This window comes from Ictidomys tridecemlineatus, chromosome 5 (genome assembly GCF_052094955.1).
Source record: "Ictidomys tridecemlineatus isolate mIctTri1 chromosome 5, mIctTri1.hap1, whole genome shotgun sequence".
Taxonomy (NCBI): Eukaryota; Metazoa; Chordata; class Mammalia; order Rodentia; family Sciuridae; genus Ictidomys; species Ictidomys tridecemlineatus.
This window is the reverse complement of record NC_135481.1, coordinates 173,710,302-173,730,518: the sequence shown is the minus strand read 5'-3', so window position 1 is coordinate 173,730,518 and position 20,217 is coordinate 173,710,302. Positions and strand designations below refer to the sequence as shown.

The 20,217-nt window shown below is 53.0% G+C and overlaps 1 protein-coding gene across 1 annotated transcript; it reads right to left on the bottom strand.

Moving 5' to 3' along the window:
* Positions 1-385: 385 nt before the first annotated feature.
* On the bottom strand, positions 386-12,756 carry LOC101972450 (uncharacterized). The gene is made up of 7 exons (XM_078049074.1): positions 12,703-12,756; positions 10,240-10,582; positions 9,006-9,330; positions 8,076-8,088; positions 5,244-5,529; positions 1,527-1,853; positions 386-492 (listed from the first exon to the last, which is right to left on the bottom strand). The coding sequence occupies exons 1-7, from the start codon at positions 12,754-12,756 to the stop codon at positions 386-388; spliced, it is 1,455 nt and encodes a 484-aa protein (XP_077905200.1).
* Between the last annotated feature and the right edge of the window lie 7,461 nt (positions 12,757-20,217).

Below are 20,217 nucleotides of genomic sequence, written 5' to 3'. Positions count from 1 at the left end.
GTGGCTGGAGGAGGTGGGTCGCTGGTGGACATGCCTTGGTGTGTATATGAGGTCCCTGGGGTGCTAGGCTTAGTCTCTCTCTGCCTCTTGATTATCAAGTCCTGAGCCCCGTTCCTCCTCCACGCCTCTCTGCCAAGATGTTCTGCCTCCCCTCGGGCCCAGAGCAACCGAGTCCGCCATCTATGGACTGAGACCTCTGAAACCATGAGCCCCAAATAAACTCTTCCTCCTCTGAGATTGCTCTTGTCAAGTCTTTTGGTCACAGCAGTGAAAAAGCTGACTAAAATGGTGACTTTGTACCCTTGCCCTGAATTTCTCTTGCTTGCCCATAACTGTGCCCCTGACCTGTCTCCCTGGGGACTCAGGCCCACCCCAAACTCACCTGTCACAGTTTCCACCGCCTACAGACGTAGGAGACCGTGAAACTCACCAACAGCAGCACCTTGACGCCCAAGAGGAAAGCCACAGAGGTAAGGGTGGACGTGCCTGGACCTAAACGCCACAAAGCAGAAGAAGCCACTGAATGGGGCTTTATGAGTCTGAACATCTCTGAGGTCAGGCAGCCGGGAAGTTCCAGAGCCAGCAAGTTGTACCCAGTTCCTTGTCCCAAACCTGACAGTTTGCTCTCTTGGAAAGGAAAGGTGATTGTGACCTATGGGGCTCGCCTTGGATTTGGCCCAATAAATGCTGATTTGAGTATCTGACATCCACCAGTCAGTGTGCCAGGCTCTCGGGGTACAAATCTAAGTTCAGCGCATGCCATTGAGCCCTTGGGGTCATTTATCATACCATTTGCCATTATCACAGGAAGCTGGTCTCATCGGCAAGATTTCATAGATGAGTGAACTGAGTCTCGGAGATCATTGACTCCCTTGCCTACGTTTACACAGCTGCCATCACTGGAAACCACTTAAAAATAATTCTACCCTAATTCAAGTAGCAATAATAGAAGCCGGCTTTATTGCAGACATTCGTGTAGATTATGCTTATATTAACTTATTTAACCCTTGTAAGGACTCTGAATTAGGATGTTTCCTTAGGCCCTATCTACAGATGAGCAATCTGAGCCCAGAGGCGTCTATATCTGTGCAATGATTAATTGGAAGAGCTGGTTCTGTCATTGGAGCAGACATCATGCAGCGCCCAGGTGAGGTTGTTCAAGCAAGTCTTATAGAACAACGTCCAGCAAGCTCACTTCCATGTCAAATAGACTATTTTAACCAAGCGTCTTGCTGACAGCCAACTCAAAGTCACCAGTAAAAGAGCACTAACTTACACCCTCTCCAGGGTCTTTTGCAAGGTTTTGCTGGAAGACCACTCTCTGCAAAGAAATGAAGGAAACTTTCAGGATGGCCACAGCCAAAGGAAGCCACTGGCTAGAAACCATTCTGATTATTCTAGAAGTCAGATTTCTACTCTGACAAGATCTCAGTAATGATCCAGCTCCATTTCCTCCCAGTGCCTTCTGGAATCCACTCCAGAGACAGAGGTGACCCAGTTGCCGGTAAGAGAAGAGGTGCACTGACCTGGGCTCCCAGAGGGCTCGCGTTTGGGATGGGACGCTGTGGACAGGATGAGGCTGGCCTGGACGGCAGGCTGTTGCTGGTGCTGCACCCTGCAGGTGACCAGCCACTCGGACTTCTGCCTCGACACGTTCACCAAGTGCAAGCTTTCCAAGGTGTAGGAGCCATCGCGGTTCTTCCTGGGCATGGGCTGATCGGTCCCTTTGAGTGCGTGGCAGTGTTCCAGCCAGGTGAGGTGCGTCTCCTGGGGATAGAATCTCTGCACAAGGCAGGTAACAGCCACCAAGCCGGAGGGAGTCGAAGACTGGGTCACTGTCACTGTAGGGGGAACTGACAAAACCCGGAGAGAACAGACAATTACCGTGGGAATTCCTCTGGCAGTTCCCTGGGGGTGGGGTCATTTGCCCAGGAGAAAGTCCTTGGGTGGTACAATTTGAAGGAGCTGAGAGCTTCTGATCCCAAAATATCGTTTCCTCATTCTCGACCTCCAAGATCTATCAAGTTTTATCAGTGATGCTGGGAATGGGTCAGGACTGCCGCAGAGAAGGTCCTGAGTATTGGTAAATGGGTGGGTGCGTGCATAAAGAAATGCATGACGGAATGGGTGAGGGAATGCATATTTGGATGGATGGATGGATGGGGATGGATGGATGGATGGGGATGGATGGATGCATGGAAGAAAGAATAAATGGTATTGGTGAAATCTTTCTTTTCCACATTGGCCATTAAAGATGAAAAGATGAGGTATGAATGTCCCTTAAGAATCTACAAGTCAGTCAACTCACTCTCTATGACTAGACAATCCTAAGATTTGAAGGTTCAGAGCCACTAGACGTCTTTGAGTCCAAGATACTAAGATTGTAATAGGAAGGAAATTCAGTTTGGGAAAGGAACTTGCTCAGGGTTATAGTTGGTGCAGCTGGAATTACACCAGAGAAGGAGTGTTTGACCATTGTGCTATCCTGATACCCAAACTATAACGCAATTAAGATTCTGATAATAGGATCTAATGGCTTCTAGAATTTTTTTCCACCAGATTTTCACCTATGCAACAGAAGGTTTTCACAACAGGGAACCTTAGGCTATTCTGGAATCCAATAAAATATGACCCATCTCAGTAGATTTTGAATGCTCACCCAGCACGATCCAACTGTGACAGGCGGGGTGTTGTGGGTTAGGATCCTTGAGCTGCCACCATAGCCAACATCACCTTGTGTGGTTCATTTTCCTGTGTTTCCAAGACTGAAATTTTGAAATTTCTAACACTCATGGGTCTATTTAAGACGGATGTCAGCGCTTGGTCTAGGGTAGAGAGTAAGTCCTAGGGTGGTATAATTGGAAGGAGCTGGGTGTCTGATCCCAAAATACCGTTTTCTCATTCTCACCCTCCAAGACCTAGCAAGTTCTATCAGTGATGCCGCTAACGGGTCACACAACCAAGGCAAGACCCTGTCCTGAAGCTTACTATCTGTTCTGTGTCCCTATTTGGTGCTCAGGCCCAGCACAGGGACTCTCACCAAGCAAAGAGCAAGACTTGGAAGGGAATCCCAGGACGTGAAGGTCTGGTGGTGTCGGTGGTACCCATGGGGAACAGGCTAGGGTGAGTGTCACCAAGCAACCCATTTCTCCTGGTGGCATGGTGTCCAGGGCATTTGGGGGAGGACAGAGGCCTGGACGCGGCTGAGGACACTGCTCCCGTGTACTGACTGGCTTTGTCTGAGGCAACGTCCGTGGGTGTCCTTATTTAATCCTCACAAAACCAAATGTGGTGAGCGCAGAAGGCCGCTTGATGTCATGAAAAAAGACAAAGAAAAACACACTTAGAAGGAGCCCATGCAAAATCAGGCTCCCATTTCATAGAAATGGTCAAAAAGGAATTGGCTGAGCTTCATCTTGAAAAAAATCACTTAAATTATAAAAATAATTTGTGTTTTAAATAAATATAGAATATCTCTGCAACTATGCACCAACTCTCAAAGGAATAAGAAAGCTGGTATCATGTCTTATCCAAAACTTAAACTAGGGGACCAACCAATCCTTCATTTCAAATTCGCATTCACAGCACCATCATTAAAAGATGATTTTGGAAAATGATTTGGAATGATTTGAGGCTTCTATCAGTTTTCAGAGGGGCCTCTTTTAACCAAAGCGTTCTCTCCTGAAGTGCCCACAGCACCATTATCTTCAGAGACTTTCTTCTCCTTCTTCTTCTTTCATAGCTTTGCCTGTGATCCCAGCACATCTCCGGGATCATTTGCGTCAAATTCTTGAAATACCACTTTTGTAGGATCTCCCAATTCACTGTGCCCTGGAAGTGGACTCTCTTTGTCTGGTACGGTCTGCTGTTGCCACACATCAATCAAGGCAGGGCTCACTTCCTGCAGGAGGGGCTTCCTGGTGGTATGGCGTCCAGGGTGTGGGATCACACAGGTGGTGTCAAGACGCCCACGCTGCACAGCAAACTGGTGACCAGCCCCTCAGACTCACTGAGTCTCATGGCAGGACTCAGTCCACCCACCTCCACAAGCTGCTGGCCTCTGGGTGCAGTTGTATCTCTAGCTCCCAAAACTCCTTCTCATGCCTCTGCCTGGGGTTTCTCTTTAACCAGGAAAAGCCACCTAGCCCACGAAGGCACGTCCCAGGCTCCTCTCCATCACGGGACAGTTCTAGGCACAGACTACACTACCTCTCAGAGGGTCCCCAGGGGCCCTGCCCTCCAGGCACCCACAGGGATATCTAGCCCAGTAACTCACCGTTTCTTGCCTATTCTCCTAACCCATCTCTCTTCCCCACCCTCAGAATCACCTCCCAGCCCTCTGCCCCCAGATCTCAGATTCAGACTCTGCTTTCAGGGAAACCTAAATAAAGACAACCACAGAGATAATGTCCTTGAAACCCAACTCAAGAAAGGGGTGCAGCCACAGCTCATTTTAAAGGAAGCAGTCATTTGGGGACATTTGTATCTTCTGTGATTTTTTTGGTTCTCTGCACAATTGCCCTAGCTCCAGGAGATTATGTAATAAGTACTCAGGTAGGAGAAGCCTCTAAAAGATTTTTTCCTGTTACTCAGCCAAAGACAGCAAAGCTAACAGAACAGCAGGCAAACCCGCAGCTGGTTAGGAGGGCAGAGCCGGAAGCCTGTATTCATGCCAAAGGCTCCTCACTCACCAGCTTGGTAACCTCGGGGCACCCTTGCTTCTTTGTTCCAGCCCAAGAAAATTAGATAAAAAAATTTTAGACCCATATCCAGGTAAGAGTTAGTCATCTAAAGACATCATATTCTAACAAATTTGCAAGTTTGCAAATCCCTTCAAATCTTCTTCCTATAAGGTGATAATAATACAATTAAGTCCCCAGAAGATAAACAGATGTTCTGTCTCCATTCTACACATGAGAGGAGTGGGTTCTGAGTCCAGAGGATGTGTACGTCAGCTGGATGCTGGGTCCTGGCTCGGCTCGCTGCAGGGGGCCTTCCACCTTGTTAGAGGTGGTTAGCATCCTTCCTGCAAGGAGAGACTCCCAATAATTAAAAGCAACACCCATTACTCCTTCTGAGAGGTTCCTGAGAACAAAGCACCCTGTGAAGTACTTTACAGGTGTTTCACAGAATTTTTGCCACAACCTAGTAAGACCATTCGCCAAAGAAGAAACTGATGCTCAGAGAGGTCCACAGCCCAACTCAGCCCTGACTCAAGTCATCTGGCAAAGATAAAGACTTACTGCGAAGGTACTGGTCCAAGTTGATGGTTTTCTGGAACACCGTTGTCAGCTTGTGCTTGACGTGGCAGAGGACCTCAGAGTTCATGTCATCCAACTGCAGAGGGACGAGCACACTGCTGGTCACATTGTAGGTGTCTCCACTGGCGAGGATGACGGTCTTGGATTTGGGGAGCTCGTGCTTGTTTTTGAGCCAGGTCACGCTGACCTGACGGGTGTGTAGTCCGGAGGATGTGTACGTCAGCTGGATGCTGGCGCCTGGCTCGGCACGCTGCAGGGGGCCTTCCACCTTGTTAGAGGTGGTTAGCATCCTTCCTGCAAGGAGAGACTCCCGTGAGAGGGACTCAGGTGCCTGAATCCCGGAGTGAAGGAGTCTCCTGCATCTCTGTGAAGAGGCCCATACTTCCTCTTCCATGAGGCTTAAAAGCTGCCTTTTAATAGGAGCTAGCCTCGGAGGCTGAGAGTGGAGGCCAGGCAAGGAATCCACAAGGGATCACGCAGGTGTAAAGAGGCCCACACTGCACAGAGGCCCACGCTGCACAGCAAACACCCACATCACACCCTGCCTACCAGCCCCTCCAACTCACTGAGTCCTCACAGCAGCCCAGTGGATACAGCTGTTACCATTCCTATCCTACAGATGAGGAAACCAAGGCCCAGACAAGCCAGGCAGCTTGTTCAAGATCCACAGCTCATCAGTGACAGAGCCAGGGGTTCTCAGCCAGCTAGTGTGGTCCCTGAGTCTATGCCCTCCATCCTCCCCTCAGTCCCTGAAAAGGTGAGACTCCTCTCACGGCTCCTGGGCAGGTCAAAGGAAGAGGTCAGGAACACAGGCTTTGGGTTTCTCAACCGCATTTGCATCCCCAACTCCTCCACAGGGTGAGGCTGAGCAACTCCACTCTCTGGCCTCAGTTTCCTCATCTGTAAAATGGGAGTGATTCTTAACTCTCAGAGTTAATCAATCAAGTAAAGGGGAGCTAGCATAGAATATGTGCACAGTAATCATTCTATAAGTGTCAACCAGCAGTAGCATGTACTGTAAGTGGGCATCTGAGGAATTGTTATTGATAATCATATTTTTAATGTGAACAGAGAAAGAAAAGGCTCAGAGTAGGTCTTGACTCACCCAAAAGCTTCACAGCAAACAGAACTGACATTGCAACCCAACAGAGCTGCCTCTACTTTTCCACAATTGGCTATTAACTGATGGCCTTTAATAGTACCCAGGGTTCTGCCCAGCTCTGGGTTGGGCCCTACGGAGGCTGCAAACAACCATCACAGATCCCTGACCATGTGCTGCATGGTCCAGATGCCACACAGAAGTCAGAGAAATGAATCCTCAGCAGGTCTCCACCAGGCAGGGACAACAATTGTTACTGCACAATGAGGAAACTCGGAAAGGAACCGAGCTTTGCCTGAGATCACAGGAACGGGCAGTGGCAGCCCTGCAAGGGGACACTGATCTGTCTGCTTCCAAAGTTCTGCCACTTCCAAAAATAAGAGCCAATCCCTGCTCCCAGGATGCAGAGAAGGTGAACCCAATAGAACTCAGGCTACGGGTTTCTAGAAGCCCCAGAGTTTAAGTATGCATTGTGGGAACCAAGGGGTACAGGCAGACATGACAGTTCAGAAGAAGTGAACATTAGAAATAGGGTATTTTAATCGGAGAGTTGAAAAGAGATTTGAGACAACACTGAAGTTGGCATTCTCAGCCAGGAGAGAGGAGAAAAGTATAGGAAAATCACATTTATGAATAGACTAACCTAAGCCAGCACTAACCTAAGGCTTTCCCAGACCTGGGTCCCTCTGCTGCCCATCAGAGGATCAGGTTTCCTAGTGAGGCTCCCAGAATACTGAGAGTGCTCTGTGAGCTGAACCAAGCAGGAACGGGCGACAGCGTGGGAGCTACAAGGATACCGCCTTAAGGAAAGAGATTTGGGGGAGGTTTGCAGAAGTAAAAGGTGTGTTCGTGCCAAGTAGAGACAGGCCTGAATCCAGGCGAGGAAGGGGCTGCTCTTCCCGCTGCAGACTCTGGGGGACCACCCAGCTGCACAAGTCAGGGCTGTGATCAAAGTGATGGTCTCAGGGGCTTTGCCTTGCCGCAGTGGGACAGATGTACCGTACACAGGTGAAGGAGAAAAAATTAGGAAAAAACTCAGTGAGTCAATAAAAAATAATAATAATGCAACTCTTTTCCCATCAGAAAGGACCATTTTGGAATTTTTCACCCAGACCTGAGCATTACTAGTGGGTGAACCTTTCCTTATGTCTGCGGGGCATCAAAAAAGGGGGGCAGGGCAGAAATTTAAAGGTGGGTTTATGGCCCTGGAGAATTCTCGCAGCAGGCTCAGAAAAGCCAATCCTGCCAGGGAGAGAGAAAGCGGGTGGAAGCCTGCTCCGTGGAGAGGGGCTGGCTTCCCCGCAGCGCCCTCTGCTCTGCCCTGTTCCCTGCCTGCGCTGCAGGGCGCAGCACCCAATAGGCAGCTCCGCTGTGGGGACGGTCTTTTCCCACCCGGTGAGGCTCGGCAGAGCTGTGAGCCCATTCGCTGGCTCGGCCCTGGCCCCAGGCCTCGTCCATCATCACACCACCCCTCACCAAGCCCGCGCCCCAGCCAGCCCCCTCCAGGCCGCTAGGCCTTCTCCGGGGCCAGTTCCAGCGGGACCCAGGAAACCCTGCTCGCGCCTCTTTGGCTCTGAACTGAGCGGGCAGCGACACCTGGTGGACGAAATGGTGTAAAGCCACAAAGAGTGAAAAATAGGGAGCAGAAACTGGGTTAGGCGTGGAGGAGACAGGATGAGGAGAGAGAAAGGAGGGAGACGGAGATTCATACTGACTCCATGTGAGAACCTAAGGGACACTCTTTCCCAGCGAAGGGAGTCAAGAATTCCTAGCCTCTCTTTAAAATTGACTTCTAGAAATTTCCAACAGGATCGGGGATCTGGAGCCCAGAGATCTTCCTTCCTTCCTTCCTTCCTTCCTTCCTTCCTTCCTTCCTTCCTTCCTTCCTTCCTTCCTTCCTTCCTCCTTCCTTCCTCCCCTTCCTCCCTTCCTTCCTTCCTTCCCTCCCTCCTTCCTCCCCTTCCTTCCTTCCTTCCTTCCTTCCTTCCTTCCTTCCTTCCTTCCTTCCCTCCTTCCTTCCTCCCCTTCCTCCCTTCCTTCCTTCCTCCCCTTCCTCCCTTCCTTCCTTCCTTCCCTCCCTCCTTCCTCCCCTTCCTCCCTTCCTTCCCTCCCTCCTTCCTCCCCTTCCTCCCTTCCTTCCTTCCTTCCTCCCTCCCCTTCCTCCCTTTCCTCCCTTCCTTCCTTCCTTCCCTCCCTCCCTCCTTTCTACTGGGGATTAAACCCAAGCGTGCCTTACCACTAAACTACCTCCCCAGACCTTTTTATCTTTTGAGACAGGGTCTCACTAAGTTGCTTAAAGCCTTGTTAAATTGTTGAAGCTGGCCCTGAACTTCTGATCCTCCTGCTTCAGTCTCCCGAGCCACTGGGATTACAGGTGTGTGCCACTGTGCCGGGACAGCTCTGCCATGTCTTACAGTCAAGTGTGAAGACGGAGAATTTTTTGATACAAAGACATCATGAATGGGGAAGGGGACTTCCCTCCTTTTTCTTGATGGGGTGCTGGGCAGAGAGAGAGGAGTGCGATTTGGGGATGGATGTGAGAGTCTTCACACCAGTTAGGGCACCCTGCCTCCCTCCACCTTCACCCAGGGGCTTCCCTGAGTTCCAAGCCCCCCGACCATGTTGTCCCCAGGGGCTGGGTGCACCTACCTTTCCCCCGGTTGGAAGCCTGCGCTCGCAGGGTGATGTTGGCCTGCATGGGGGGCTGCTCGTCCTGGACCACCCAGCAGGAAAACTCACTCCCGTTCAGCGTGACCTCTGCCTGCAGTGTGTCCTTCAGAGAGAATGTCCCATCCGGGTTTCTAGTGACCTGGGGGGACTCCACCGTGGGGATCTTGTGCCTGTTCTCCATCCAGATGATCTGCACGTAGGCGGGGTAGAAGTGGCTGGCGTGGCAAGTGAGGTTCACTCTCTGATGCACCTGGATGCGGGTCCCATCGGCGTCCATGGTGATCTTCAGGGTGGGGATGACTAGCGAGCAGCGAAAGAGGGGGCTGTTGAGAGGGGCTCCTGCCTGCTCGTCCCCTCCAGGTCTTCCTTTCCCAGGGGCCAATCTAAAGTCTCTCTCTCCCTTTTTAAAGAAATATTTTTTTCTTGTATGCTGAATATTAGGCAGATCGGGCTAACTGTTATTTTTATTAATATGGGTGGAGGGGCTGGGCTGTCTGGCATATTCTTTTCAATAAGTTTGAAAATTTTTATATCATAAAATACAATTCTAAGGATGATTGAAAGATCATGCCCATGAGGACAGGGACTTGTCCCTCGCTCTGTCACAGCACTTAGAACAGGACCTGGCGTACAGTGGCTCCTCATGGCTTATTGAATGAATGATAGTTAAAATCAAAAACAGAATAGCAATGAAATGAATAGAACACAGATATTCGGAAAGGGAAGTTGGGGCCAGACAACTGCAGAATAAAAATCAGGTCACGGTAAACAAGTGAGTGCCGGGCATCGTTCTAAGTGTTTTAGAAGGAATAACTCATTTAATCTTAAAAGGAACTTTACAAAGCAGGTCTTAATTTTATTCCCATTTTATGAGGAAACTGAGATATGCCCAAGGTCATACAATTTGTAAGGTGGCCTAGGGACAAAACCCAGACAGCTAGCCTCAGACACCCATGGTCTCCCATCATGTATATGACTAAATTTATTGATCTATTTATGGGCAGTGGTGGAGATTGAACCCAGGGCCTCCTGCATGTCAAGCAGTACTTGACCACTGAGCCACATCCCCTTGGGACCTACACTTATAATCCCTGTACATGTCCATCAGGGACAGAAGGGAAGAATGTCCAGTTCCCATTTGTGAAATGGGGATTCAGGCAAAAACCCCAAAGCCCATGCCGCCCCCACCACACTCTACCACCCACTCACCTTGGAGCACTTCAGAGAGATTCAAGGTCATCTGCAGGGGCTCGGCGAGGTCCCCGTGGGTAACTTGGCAGGTGATCTGAGACAAGACCTCTTTTCCCGTCAGTGACACCAGTGCCTTGCTGGTTACGAAGTACCTGCCTTTGTCATCGGTCATCTGAGACTGGGCTGAGGGTGGATGTTCATCACTGTCCTTCAGCCAGGTGACATTGAAGTTTGTGGAGCTGAAGGGGCCAGCCGTGCAGTTGAAAGGCACTGAATTTCCAGGGGTGGTCCTCTGAGATGGGCCCGTCAGGGAGATGACCGGCTGCTCCCCAGCTGCAAAAGAGAGGGGTTGTGGGGCATGCTGAGGGGGGACAGATCCAGGAGGCGATAGACACGCCCAGGACTCTGCACCCAACTGACTTCTCTCTCCCTCTTTTATTTGGGGGTAACCAGGGATTGAACTCAGGGGCACACGACCACGGAGCCACATCCCCAGCCCTATTTTGTACTTTATTTGGAGATAGGGTCTCCTTGAGTTGCTTAGTGCCTCGCTCTTGCTGAGGCTGGCTTTGAACTCGTGATCCTCCTGCCTCAGCCTCTCAAGATGCTGGAATTACAGGCATGCGCCACTGCATCCGGCTCTTTCCCTCTTTCATTCATGGTTTCCACCCTCTCTGACCCAGAGCTGGCATCGGGGACTCTGGGCTCCTCTTTTACCTCCAGCCCGGCCTCTCTTCCTGGGTCCCATGTTCCTCCCTTGACTCCCAGGCTCCCACCATCGCCCTTTCCCACAGTCTCCACACTGAGAAAAAGATGCCAAACAGCCCCTGGCAGGCAGGGAACCGGCTCAGCCAGGTCCCAGCCTCAGCCTCCCCCTGGACACAAGCTGGCTCCATCTGGTAATCCTGGGGGCCTCCTGTCTGCTCTGAGGGTCTCCACGGACAGGACTCAGGACTCACCTGTGAGTCTCAGCAGGAGGGTGAGCAGGAGGGCGACCAGGGCCTGCCCAGGGGAGGCAGACATGGTGAGGTACCTGGCGTCCCTGACCTGTGCTGGTGGCAGCCCTGGATGAGGCTCTGCAGGGACCCAAGAGCCACTGCCTGGTCTCCTGCCAGCCTGGGACTACGTTATATTTCCCAGCTGCCCACTTCCAGCCAGACCTGGAGAAGTGGTCACTGTGGCAAAAGTCCCCATCCAGACCCCAAACCCACAGCTGCCGCAGTGTCTGCAGCCTGTGGTTGGGTGCTGACTCTTTCTGGTGCCCCAGGGGCCAGACTGGGGCAGGGCTGAGCTCCACCTTGAACCTCAAGGCCAGCTAGCTCTGTGTCCTCTGATACATAAGCTGCGGGGGCCCCTCTTCTGGAGGCTTCTCCATAGTGGGACCACGGAGAGCCTTCTCTGTCCCAGGGATGGCTTCTGGAAATACAGAATGGATCGGATAGGATCCCAGGAGGGTTGGTGACATGAGCTGGGACAAATGCGACCAAATGCAATGAAAACAGCAGGAACCGTGCAACGCCCCCTCTGGCCTCGACTTAACTAGAGCATCACGACATGGACCGGGCATTTCCTCTTGCCTGGAATTGTCTAGCGGATTCCAAGCTGAGAAAAATGAATTTGAAGCGCAGCCAGAAATTTCCCTGCCCTTGGTCTCTCTCCACCCCTTCTCCACTCTATCTGGCTTCCCAGAGCTTCCCCCTGGGATTGTTTGGGGCCTGTGTTCACCATGAAAACCTTTGCCAGGAAAATGCTGCCTTTGGTTCCCTGCTGTAGCCAGCAGCCAGGGCACTTCTGGGCACAAAGAATTCACCCCAAAACAATGAGGGGATCTTCAGGGCAAGGAGAGCTCAGGCTGACCTGAAGCAGCCAGGCCCAGCCTGCTCCGTCCCCCCAGCTCCAGCTGGTGCCAGGGGGAGGCTGAGAGGAGCTGTCATCCCGGGGGACTGTCCTGGAGGCCCCCCTCCCTCGCCACCCCTCCTAGCCAAGCAAGACAGAGGGCATGGGTGCCTGTTGGCAGAGGCGCCTCTGTCCCCAGGTGTGTCCTGCGGCCGACAGCGGGCTTGTGGATCTATCTTCATGGCTCCCTGAGCAGGCGGAAAGGGGAAGTGAAAAGAGACGCCAAGCAGAGACAGGGTGGACTTCCTCCTCGCACAGTGGCAAGGGGCCCTCGGAGAGGCCTGCCCTGGATGAGGGTGGCCAAGCTTGGAGCCTCCTGTCTGCGGCCCATTCTGGAAGGCTGAGTGCTGGCCAGAGGGCCCAGGAGCAGAAGATGCAGCATGGACTCCAAGCTGGGCACAGCCATGCACCCCCAGGGCCCTCCCAAGCGCCTGGGCCTGTGCTCCAGGAGGCACCTGGCCTCCAGACTCCACCCACAGTGAACAAGGCTGCTGAGAGGCCTCCGCTTCCCCTGACTCCCCTCCCAGAGGGCAGAAGGAACCCCTCCCCCCCGGGAAAGGCAGGAGGAACCCAGGAACACCTCACCTGCACCCCTCTTTGGTCCCTCTTCATGTCACAGGGGCGGCACAGGGAAAGCATGAGGGCAGGAGGTCCGTGCGCTCTGATCTGGACTAGTCAGGACCAGGCCTCAAACAGGGCCTGAGTAGCTATTTCCTAAAGTTTGGAAACGATTCGTCCTTTGTCATCCATCCGTTCCACTTTGTAGAGCACAGTTCTGCAGGTACGCAGTCAGGTGGGAAGAGTTTAAGGGGCCAGAGGGGGGAAGGAAGGAGAAATTTGACAGAGCTGAGTTAAAAGCAGGTAGAAGAAACCAGCGCAGGTGTGCACCCCAGCAAAGTGCACCTGTTACAAAGGGGCTGCACCTGCTCAGCACTTGCTCAGGTTTCCTCACCTGTCCAAGCCTAAATGTAGTCAAATGAACTAAATTAGTTAAAATCAATTTCACCTGATATAACATTTAATCCAATAGACAGTCGTCATGCAAACAGCATTGAAAAATTGTGATATCTTCCATACGTTTTTCTTTAGTCTGAATTTCCTACAAAGTGGAATGTCATCTTAACAAATCAAAAAAGTGGTGTTGAATGAACAGCAACAAAGAGTTGATAGTGCTTTAGTTTTTCAGTGCCCAATATTAATTAAAATTAAATAGTATCTGCAGTTCAGTTGCTCAGTTTTGCACTAACCAGGTTGTGAATGCTCAGTAACTACACATGGTTCTGGCCACCATATTGGAAAGAGAGCTCTTGGTGACCTTCCTCAGGAAAGCCTACCTGATACCCCAAATGGGTCCAGGCACTTCTCTTGCATAGCCTTTATCACGGCCGTATGAACATTTTCATTAGTTGCATGGTGACTGTTACCCTTAATAGATTCTAAGCCCCGGAAGGCAAGGACCATGTCTTTAGCCCACTACTGTGAATAAGTGCCAGGAATCCAGAAGGTCTTCCATGAATGTTTGTTGGATGGACAGATGGATCCATGGAGAGATGGTTGTACCCATGGACGGACGGACGGATGGACGGACGGACAGATGGACTCGTCCCTGGATGGACAGACTCACGTGTGCTATGGAGAAAGTGGAAGGAGGACACACTCCCGGTGGGAAAGCAAAGAGGGCCTCTTGGAGGAAGGGCTTGGCCTTCAGGGGCTCCTGCAGCTGCTCCTCAGCCTCCGCCACGCCATCTCCGCAGGAGGAGGCTGGTCATGCCGAGACTTGGCCGCAGAGGGTGGGGAGCTGTGGGTGGCCAGCCCTGTGAAGCTGGCAGGCTTGAGGAGAAGTGGGGAGATCAGAGTTCTCCTGTGGGTGCCCTGGGACGAGCCAAGGTACCCACAGGGCTCCCCCAGGCTGGGCCGCTGGGCAAGACTCGGTTTTCTCTGGGGGGAGCTGTGCCAGTCTTCTTCCTGATTCCAGTGAGAACTGGATCCCACCCCCTCAATGCTTGTGGGCGCCGTTGTTATGACTGTGGGCCCCTATCCTCCCCAGAGGGACCAAGGGACCAGAGAGCGACAGAGAGGAAAGATTCACCAGCTGTCCTTGAAGTCTGATTCCTGGCTCCGGGGACCCACGGAGAGTCTTCATCCTCGCCCAGGCTTAGAGGGGGCTCGGTTCAGCGTCGCCTTAGGGCTCACGCCACTCTGAGGCTCCCGCAAACAAAATGCTCATCTCTTCCCAAGAGGGTGACCAGACCGTCTGAGGGCACGGCCCTTCCTTGTTCGCCCGCTCCCTGCTGAAGCCATCAGAGCTTAGCACGGTACCACGTGTCACAGGAAGTCTTCTCCTTATCGATGGACTCATTCCCCCGACTCCTAACAGAGCGTCAAGGATGCACCAGCTGCCACTCCAGGACTGAGAGGTGAGCTGTGGACACACAGGTCTCTGTCCTCAGCGGGCTCCATTCCAAGGGGGAGTGGACATCAAGGAAGGGATAAGCAGCACAGTTCCCTGGAGGGTTAACTGGCAGGTAGGAAAATAAAGAAGGCAGGGGACACCGAGTAACAGGGTATGTTTGAGACAGGGTACCCAGGAATGTCGCTCTGGGGGGAGGCATGTGAGCTAGGACCTGCAGGAAGGGAGCCATGGTGAGTTCTAGAAGGAGCGTGTCCCGGAGAATGGCATGCAGCGTGCAGGGCGGTCACGAGTGGGCACAGTGGTGGGAGCAGAGTGGCGGGTGCAGGTGGTCACGGGAGAACCCTCGGGGTCGGATCATGCATGCCATGGTTGGACGTGGCATTGTCCTCTGTGTGCAGTGCGTTGGGCTGAGATCGGGGCTGGGCGGGATCCAATGTGCAGACAGAAGCTTCACCCACTGGCCGCTGCAGGCAGGAGGGATGGGGTGGAGGTAAGGGACCACTGTGTCCAGCTGCGGCCTGGTGGACCCGGGAGTCTGGGCTGGGGAGGAGACAGGAGGTGGGAAGTGGAGAGAGACTTGAAGACCGATGGCATGTGGGTGGTTTCCATGACCTGGCATGGCCAGCCGCAGTGGCACACCCTGTAATCCCAGTGGCTCGGGAGGCTGAGGCAGGAGGATCTCGAGTTCAAAGCCAGCCTCAGCAATAGTGAGGCGCTAAGCAACTCAGTGAGTCCCTGTCTCTAAATAAAATACAAAATAGGGCTGGGGAGGCGGCTCAGGGGTCGAGGGCCCCCGGGTTCAATGCCCTGTACCCCTCCATCAGGAAAAAAAAATAAGACCTGGTATGGGATGAGACCACCTTGGAAAAGAAGCAGAGAAGAAAGGGAAGTAGGGGGAGGGTCCTGGGTTGGTTCTGGTCTGATCTCTCTCTGCTACCACTTGCTGGGGAGCTGGGCCAGGTCTCGGGTCTCCACCATGGAGGGGCTGGGCCAGGTGATCTCTGAGAACTCCCGTCCCCTGAGCCTTCACAGACCTGGGTTCACTTGCTGCACTCCGATCCAGCCCACTCAGGGCCCCCCTAGCCACAGTGTCCGCTGGGCCTGGTCTCTGCAGGGGCACAGGGCCCCACACGCAGAGGGACTGGCTCTCCTGCCGCGGTCTTAGGACACTTGGGAATTCTGAAGCCAGGGCCAGGCTAGTTATGTGACCCATGCTGCCACACGCCCTTGGCACGGAGGGGGTGGGGGTGGAGGTTCCTCAGGGTGCTAGGCATCAGGACCGAGGACCCCCAGGGGACCCCTCCAAGGCATTCTGGTCCCTGTCAGCACCACCCTCCACCACCTCTCCTGCTCTGGGACCCCAGGAAGGTGCTTTCAGAAGCTGAACAAATGGTGTCGGGGCAGACCACACCAGGGATCCTGATTCAGACCAGCGTCTCCCAAGGCGGGAGCCAGGGGCTGGCGTGCAGCCCACAGCCCACCCTAGGTGCAGAATCGGAGAGGCCCTGGAGTCTGCAGGTGAGCAAAACACACCGGCTCTCCTGCAGATTGAGTGACAGCTTGAGAACGACTTGTTTAAGCCAGTGACCCGGCTGGGCTCCACCGGCCATGTGTGGGGGTGGGCAGAGGAGGCAGAGGGAGGCTGGCCCCTTGGCCACAGGCCACTTGTCCTTCAGGTCTCAGTTCACACGTCTCCCCCAGGAACCTTCCCCCACCCCCATCACCCCCTGAGCAGAGGAGACCCTGCTCTGAGCTCCCCCAGTTCCCGGACCTTACAGAGCACCCATCACACCTGATTACAGGTGGATCATCCCTATTACCTCTAGACGGCGCTCTCCAGTAAGGATGAGACCATCCTGGTCTGCATGGCACACAGAAGGTGCTCAACAAATGTTTGCTCATGAGCAAATGAAGGAAGAGAGAGTTCAGACTTCCAGGGTCAAGGTGGTGACTGGTCCTAAGAACTCGCACTCATCTCGGGGCGAGGCTTGGTTACTGCCTCCTGCCCCACCTCTGAGAAGACCCGTGGAGGGGCTGGGCCAGGTGCTCTCTGAGAACTCCTGTCCCTTGAGTATTCCCAGACCTGGGTTCACTTCCTGCACTCTAAGTCCACCCACTCAGGGGCCTTCTGACACCGGCCACCAGAATCACATCCCCTGGGGGAAATTCAGACTAAGAGGTGAAGGTCTGACCCAATCCTTTACCGCCTGCTTGCCATCCCTGAAATGTTGTTTCATTACCCCAGCCACCTCCTTGGGAAAATTCTAGCAGTTGAGGAGAGAAAACAGGGGAAAGAGAACTGGGGCCGTAGGAAGCTTCTGGCTACTTCACACTGTCCCAGCACACTGCTGTGCCCAGGGGCTGAGGACTTCAGTCACATCCATGCCAGGGCCCTGAGGGCCCCCAACTGCAGAAGAGGGGAACAGTGGGAGGTGCTGGTGACCATCAGTGCCTCTGCCCCAACAGTGGCCTTGATGGTGGACTCTCAGCTCCTTGCACTTAGGTGGGCCCAGGTGTGGAAGGGAAACTTGATTGACGGCTCACAGCAGCGGGAGCAGCCGACTGAATGGGGAAGTGTGGGAGGCTCCTTCGAGCTTCTGAGAAGGAAGAACTTTCTAGCAATCAATGCTGTCCAACAACGAAACCTCTCACCTGCTGAGGGCAGAACTTCCCTTCTCTGGGGGCCGGGGGTGGGACATGTGAGCAAGTCAGGGAGGAAAGTTCTGGCTGAGCAGCTGGAACAGAGAGCGGTTTCTCCACACCCAGGTCACAGCACCCCCGGGGCCAGGAAATCGGGGCTGAGGAGGGAACTCCGCACATTCTTTCTAATGGAGAACAGAGAGAGAGAGAGAGGAGGAAGGAAAAGAGAGAAAGAGAATCAGAAGGGAGGAAAGGATGGAAAAGAGGAAATTTTGGATTTTCTCTCCCATTGTCCAGGCAAAACCCCCAGGTGTGTGTGTGGGATCTGGGATGGCATAAAGTGTCTCGCTGACGGTGGTGACAGTGGAGAAGATGAGACGCCCAGGAAGTCAGTCTCCAGGTCCTTCCCACTTTACGGTGAAGGGACTGGAGGTTCTTAGGTCTCCTGTGTGGACCTAGGATTCAGGGATCTCCTTTTCCTTCGTGTGCACATGTAACACCCTTTCTCAGCCACGCTGGGGGCCAGGGGCAGAGAGATACATCAGAATACGTCCCTGCCCTCAAGTCAAGTGACGGAGACGGGTGTTTAAACAGATCCTCGATTGTGACCTGGTGGCTGCTCCAGCCAGGCCCCAGCCAAGATGTGTGCCTAGGTCACCCCGCCCCGGGGCCATTCATAGAGGAGAAAAGATGAGGCCCAAAGGGTCACTCAAAGGGTTCATCGGGGCCGTCTGTGGGTTGAGCCCAAGACCCCTAAGCACAGAGCCTGTCCACCTAAGCACTGGGCTCCCAGGCTGTGTGGTGTGCAGCTGGGGTTGTGGGGGAGAGAGCAAAGGAATCCTGGAGCTTCGTCTTGAGAGACCAGGAGGTGGACAGTTTGACGAGGGGTCAAGGCACTCCCTTCCTCAAGAGATGGCCCAGGAGTCATGCTGGATATGGGATTTATAGGAGGCAGAACTGGTTCAAACTTTAGTCCCCGGTTTTAATAACTGTGTGAGCATAAGCCAGTGGCCCAACCTCTCTGTGCCTCCATTTCTTCATGTAGTCAAGGGAAGGGAGGTCATCATGAGATTAGAGATTATACACATCATCCTTATTATTAGAAGCCATTTATCAGAGTTTCCCAAATTGGAATCCCAGCTCTGCCACTTACCAGGTGGGTAACCTTGAGCAAGTTGCTAACTTCTCTGTGCCTCAGTTTCCTCATCTTTAAAATGGGAATGATAAGAGCACCACCTACCAGGTAAGGTTATGAATCAAAATCAATCCATGGGAAGGGCTTAGAAGAGTCCCACGCACAGCTCAGCCGATAAAAATTGGCTACACTTTAATACTTATGTGCTACCTACGGGCCTGAGAGTGTCGCGATTTTATTCACTAATTAGATTAACAAATGATTGTTGAGGATTTCCTACATTCAGGGCAATAGTCAGGGTGGCTCCTGGAATTTCTAGTGTTTGCAGGCATGGCTGGATCCTGGATTCAAAATGAAATTTATTTTTGACGATGAGGGTGGGGAGAACAGGGTTTGAGTGGGAGGAAAGAGGAGACAGGCGGCCGGAGAGAGAGAGAGCCGGGCAGATGAAGAAGCGTTTTACATGTTGTCATCTCAGAAGCACTGCTGAACCTGCGGAGATTTCCAGTCCAGGGAATTTTTATTCCTAGAATTGATGAGTCCCCGGTTGTAAACACTCTGTGAGTCTAGGTGCCAGCTAAGACTCCAAGATGACAGTCGTGTGGTTTTGTGACTCCTTCGTACTTCTCCCTGGCCGTGGTAGATGGCATTAAAAATGGTCACAAAATGGCTTCGGGCTTCAACTCCTCCGACCAGTCAAGAGCCCAGAAGTCGTTACTCCTGTTGTTAAAAAAAGAAAAAAAAAGCTGAAAATCAGTGACTTTTCTTGAAACTACCAGAAAACTGAGGCTTCAGGGCAGAGTGCACCCCAAATATCCAGAAAGTGAGGTGCAACCAAAGAGAGACAGCGTGCAGAGCTGCTGGCTGGGAGCTCCGCCCCGGGCCAGGGGGAAGGGCTCAGCTCAGGCCTGGGAGGGAGACCCTGGGCTGGAGGCCAGAGCCTCGGGGAGGAGGGAAGACCTAGGGAGAGTCAGAGATGGTGCCTCCTCCCTCAAGGCCCGGGCAGGAAGAGGCCAAGAGTAGCCATGGCCTCTAGGCCCCCTAGGCCCTTTCCCCTCCTTCCCAGAGGGAAGCATTTTGCCAGAGGGCAGATCTGAAACCCATCGCAGCCAGGCACAGGGAAGTCACCAGCCCCCTACTTCCTGTTTGGCCTAAGAGGGGAAAAAGGGGGGGAGGGAGAGAAGCTTCCCCTGAAGGAGGAAGAGGAACCCCAAACCAGGCCACACTTCTGCCGAGAGAGGCCCCCGGAAGACAACGACTCAGAGGGTGACAGACCCCCTCCCGCCCCACGGTGGAGTCTTGGCACTGGGCAGTGCCTCGGTGTCCATTCTGAACCTAGGTTGGGCTTTCTCATTTAAGAAGCAGGACGCAGTCACCCTGGGCATTTTCTGGTGTCACCTGCGTCCTAGTTCCTCACTGTGGTTGCTGTAGGTGTCTCTGCCTAACTCAGCTTCTTCCTGGTGACCACCTCCCTGTGGCACAGCCTGGTGCGACCTACTTGACAGCCGCACAGGGACTGCAGATTTGCCCCAGTGTCCACCTCTCGGTCGAGGCTGACCCCCGGGGACTCCTACCTGCTGGTTTAAAACCCACCAATTAAAATTTCCCACAGGAAACCTATTTGGATCTCACTCTGGATCCAACAAGGGCACCAGCGCGTGGGTCCCCCAGTCTCTCTTGTGCTCCCTGACCTCTGTGTGGGTGGTCTCTGGATGTACCATGTACCCCCAGGACCTGTGAGTAATAAAATCTTTACTTCCATCTTGTGTGTCTCCTAATTACTGATGAGGTGCTCTCCATTTTATGGATTCTATATTAAAACACTCCCTGACAATTGACCGCCACATCCATCAGGCTGCAGTGTAATCAGCAGAACACAGCTGCAAGACACAGACTCTGAAGAGCACTACAA

Coding starts and splice junctions, on each gene's coding strand:
- LOC101972450 (XM_078049074.1), bottom strand. CDS start 12,756: ATGCTTTCCCTGTGCCGCCCCTGTGACATGAAGAGGGACCAAAGAGGG. Junction 10,583..12,702: donor GGGACCAAAGAGGGGTGCAG/GTGAGGTGTTCC, acceptor GTCCCCCCTCAG/CATGCCCCACAACCCCTCTC. Junction 493..1,526: donor CGAGCCCTCTGGGAGCCCAG/GTCAGTGCACCT, acceptor TGTGGCGTTTAG/GTCCAGGCACGTCCACCCTT.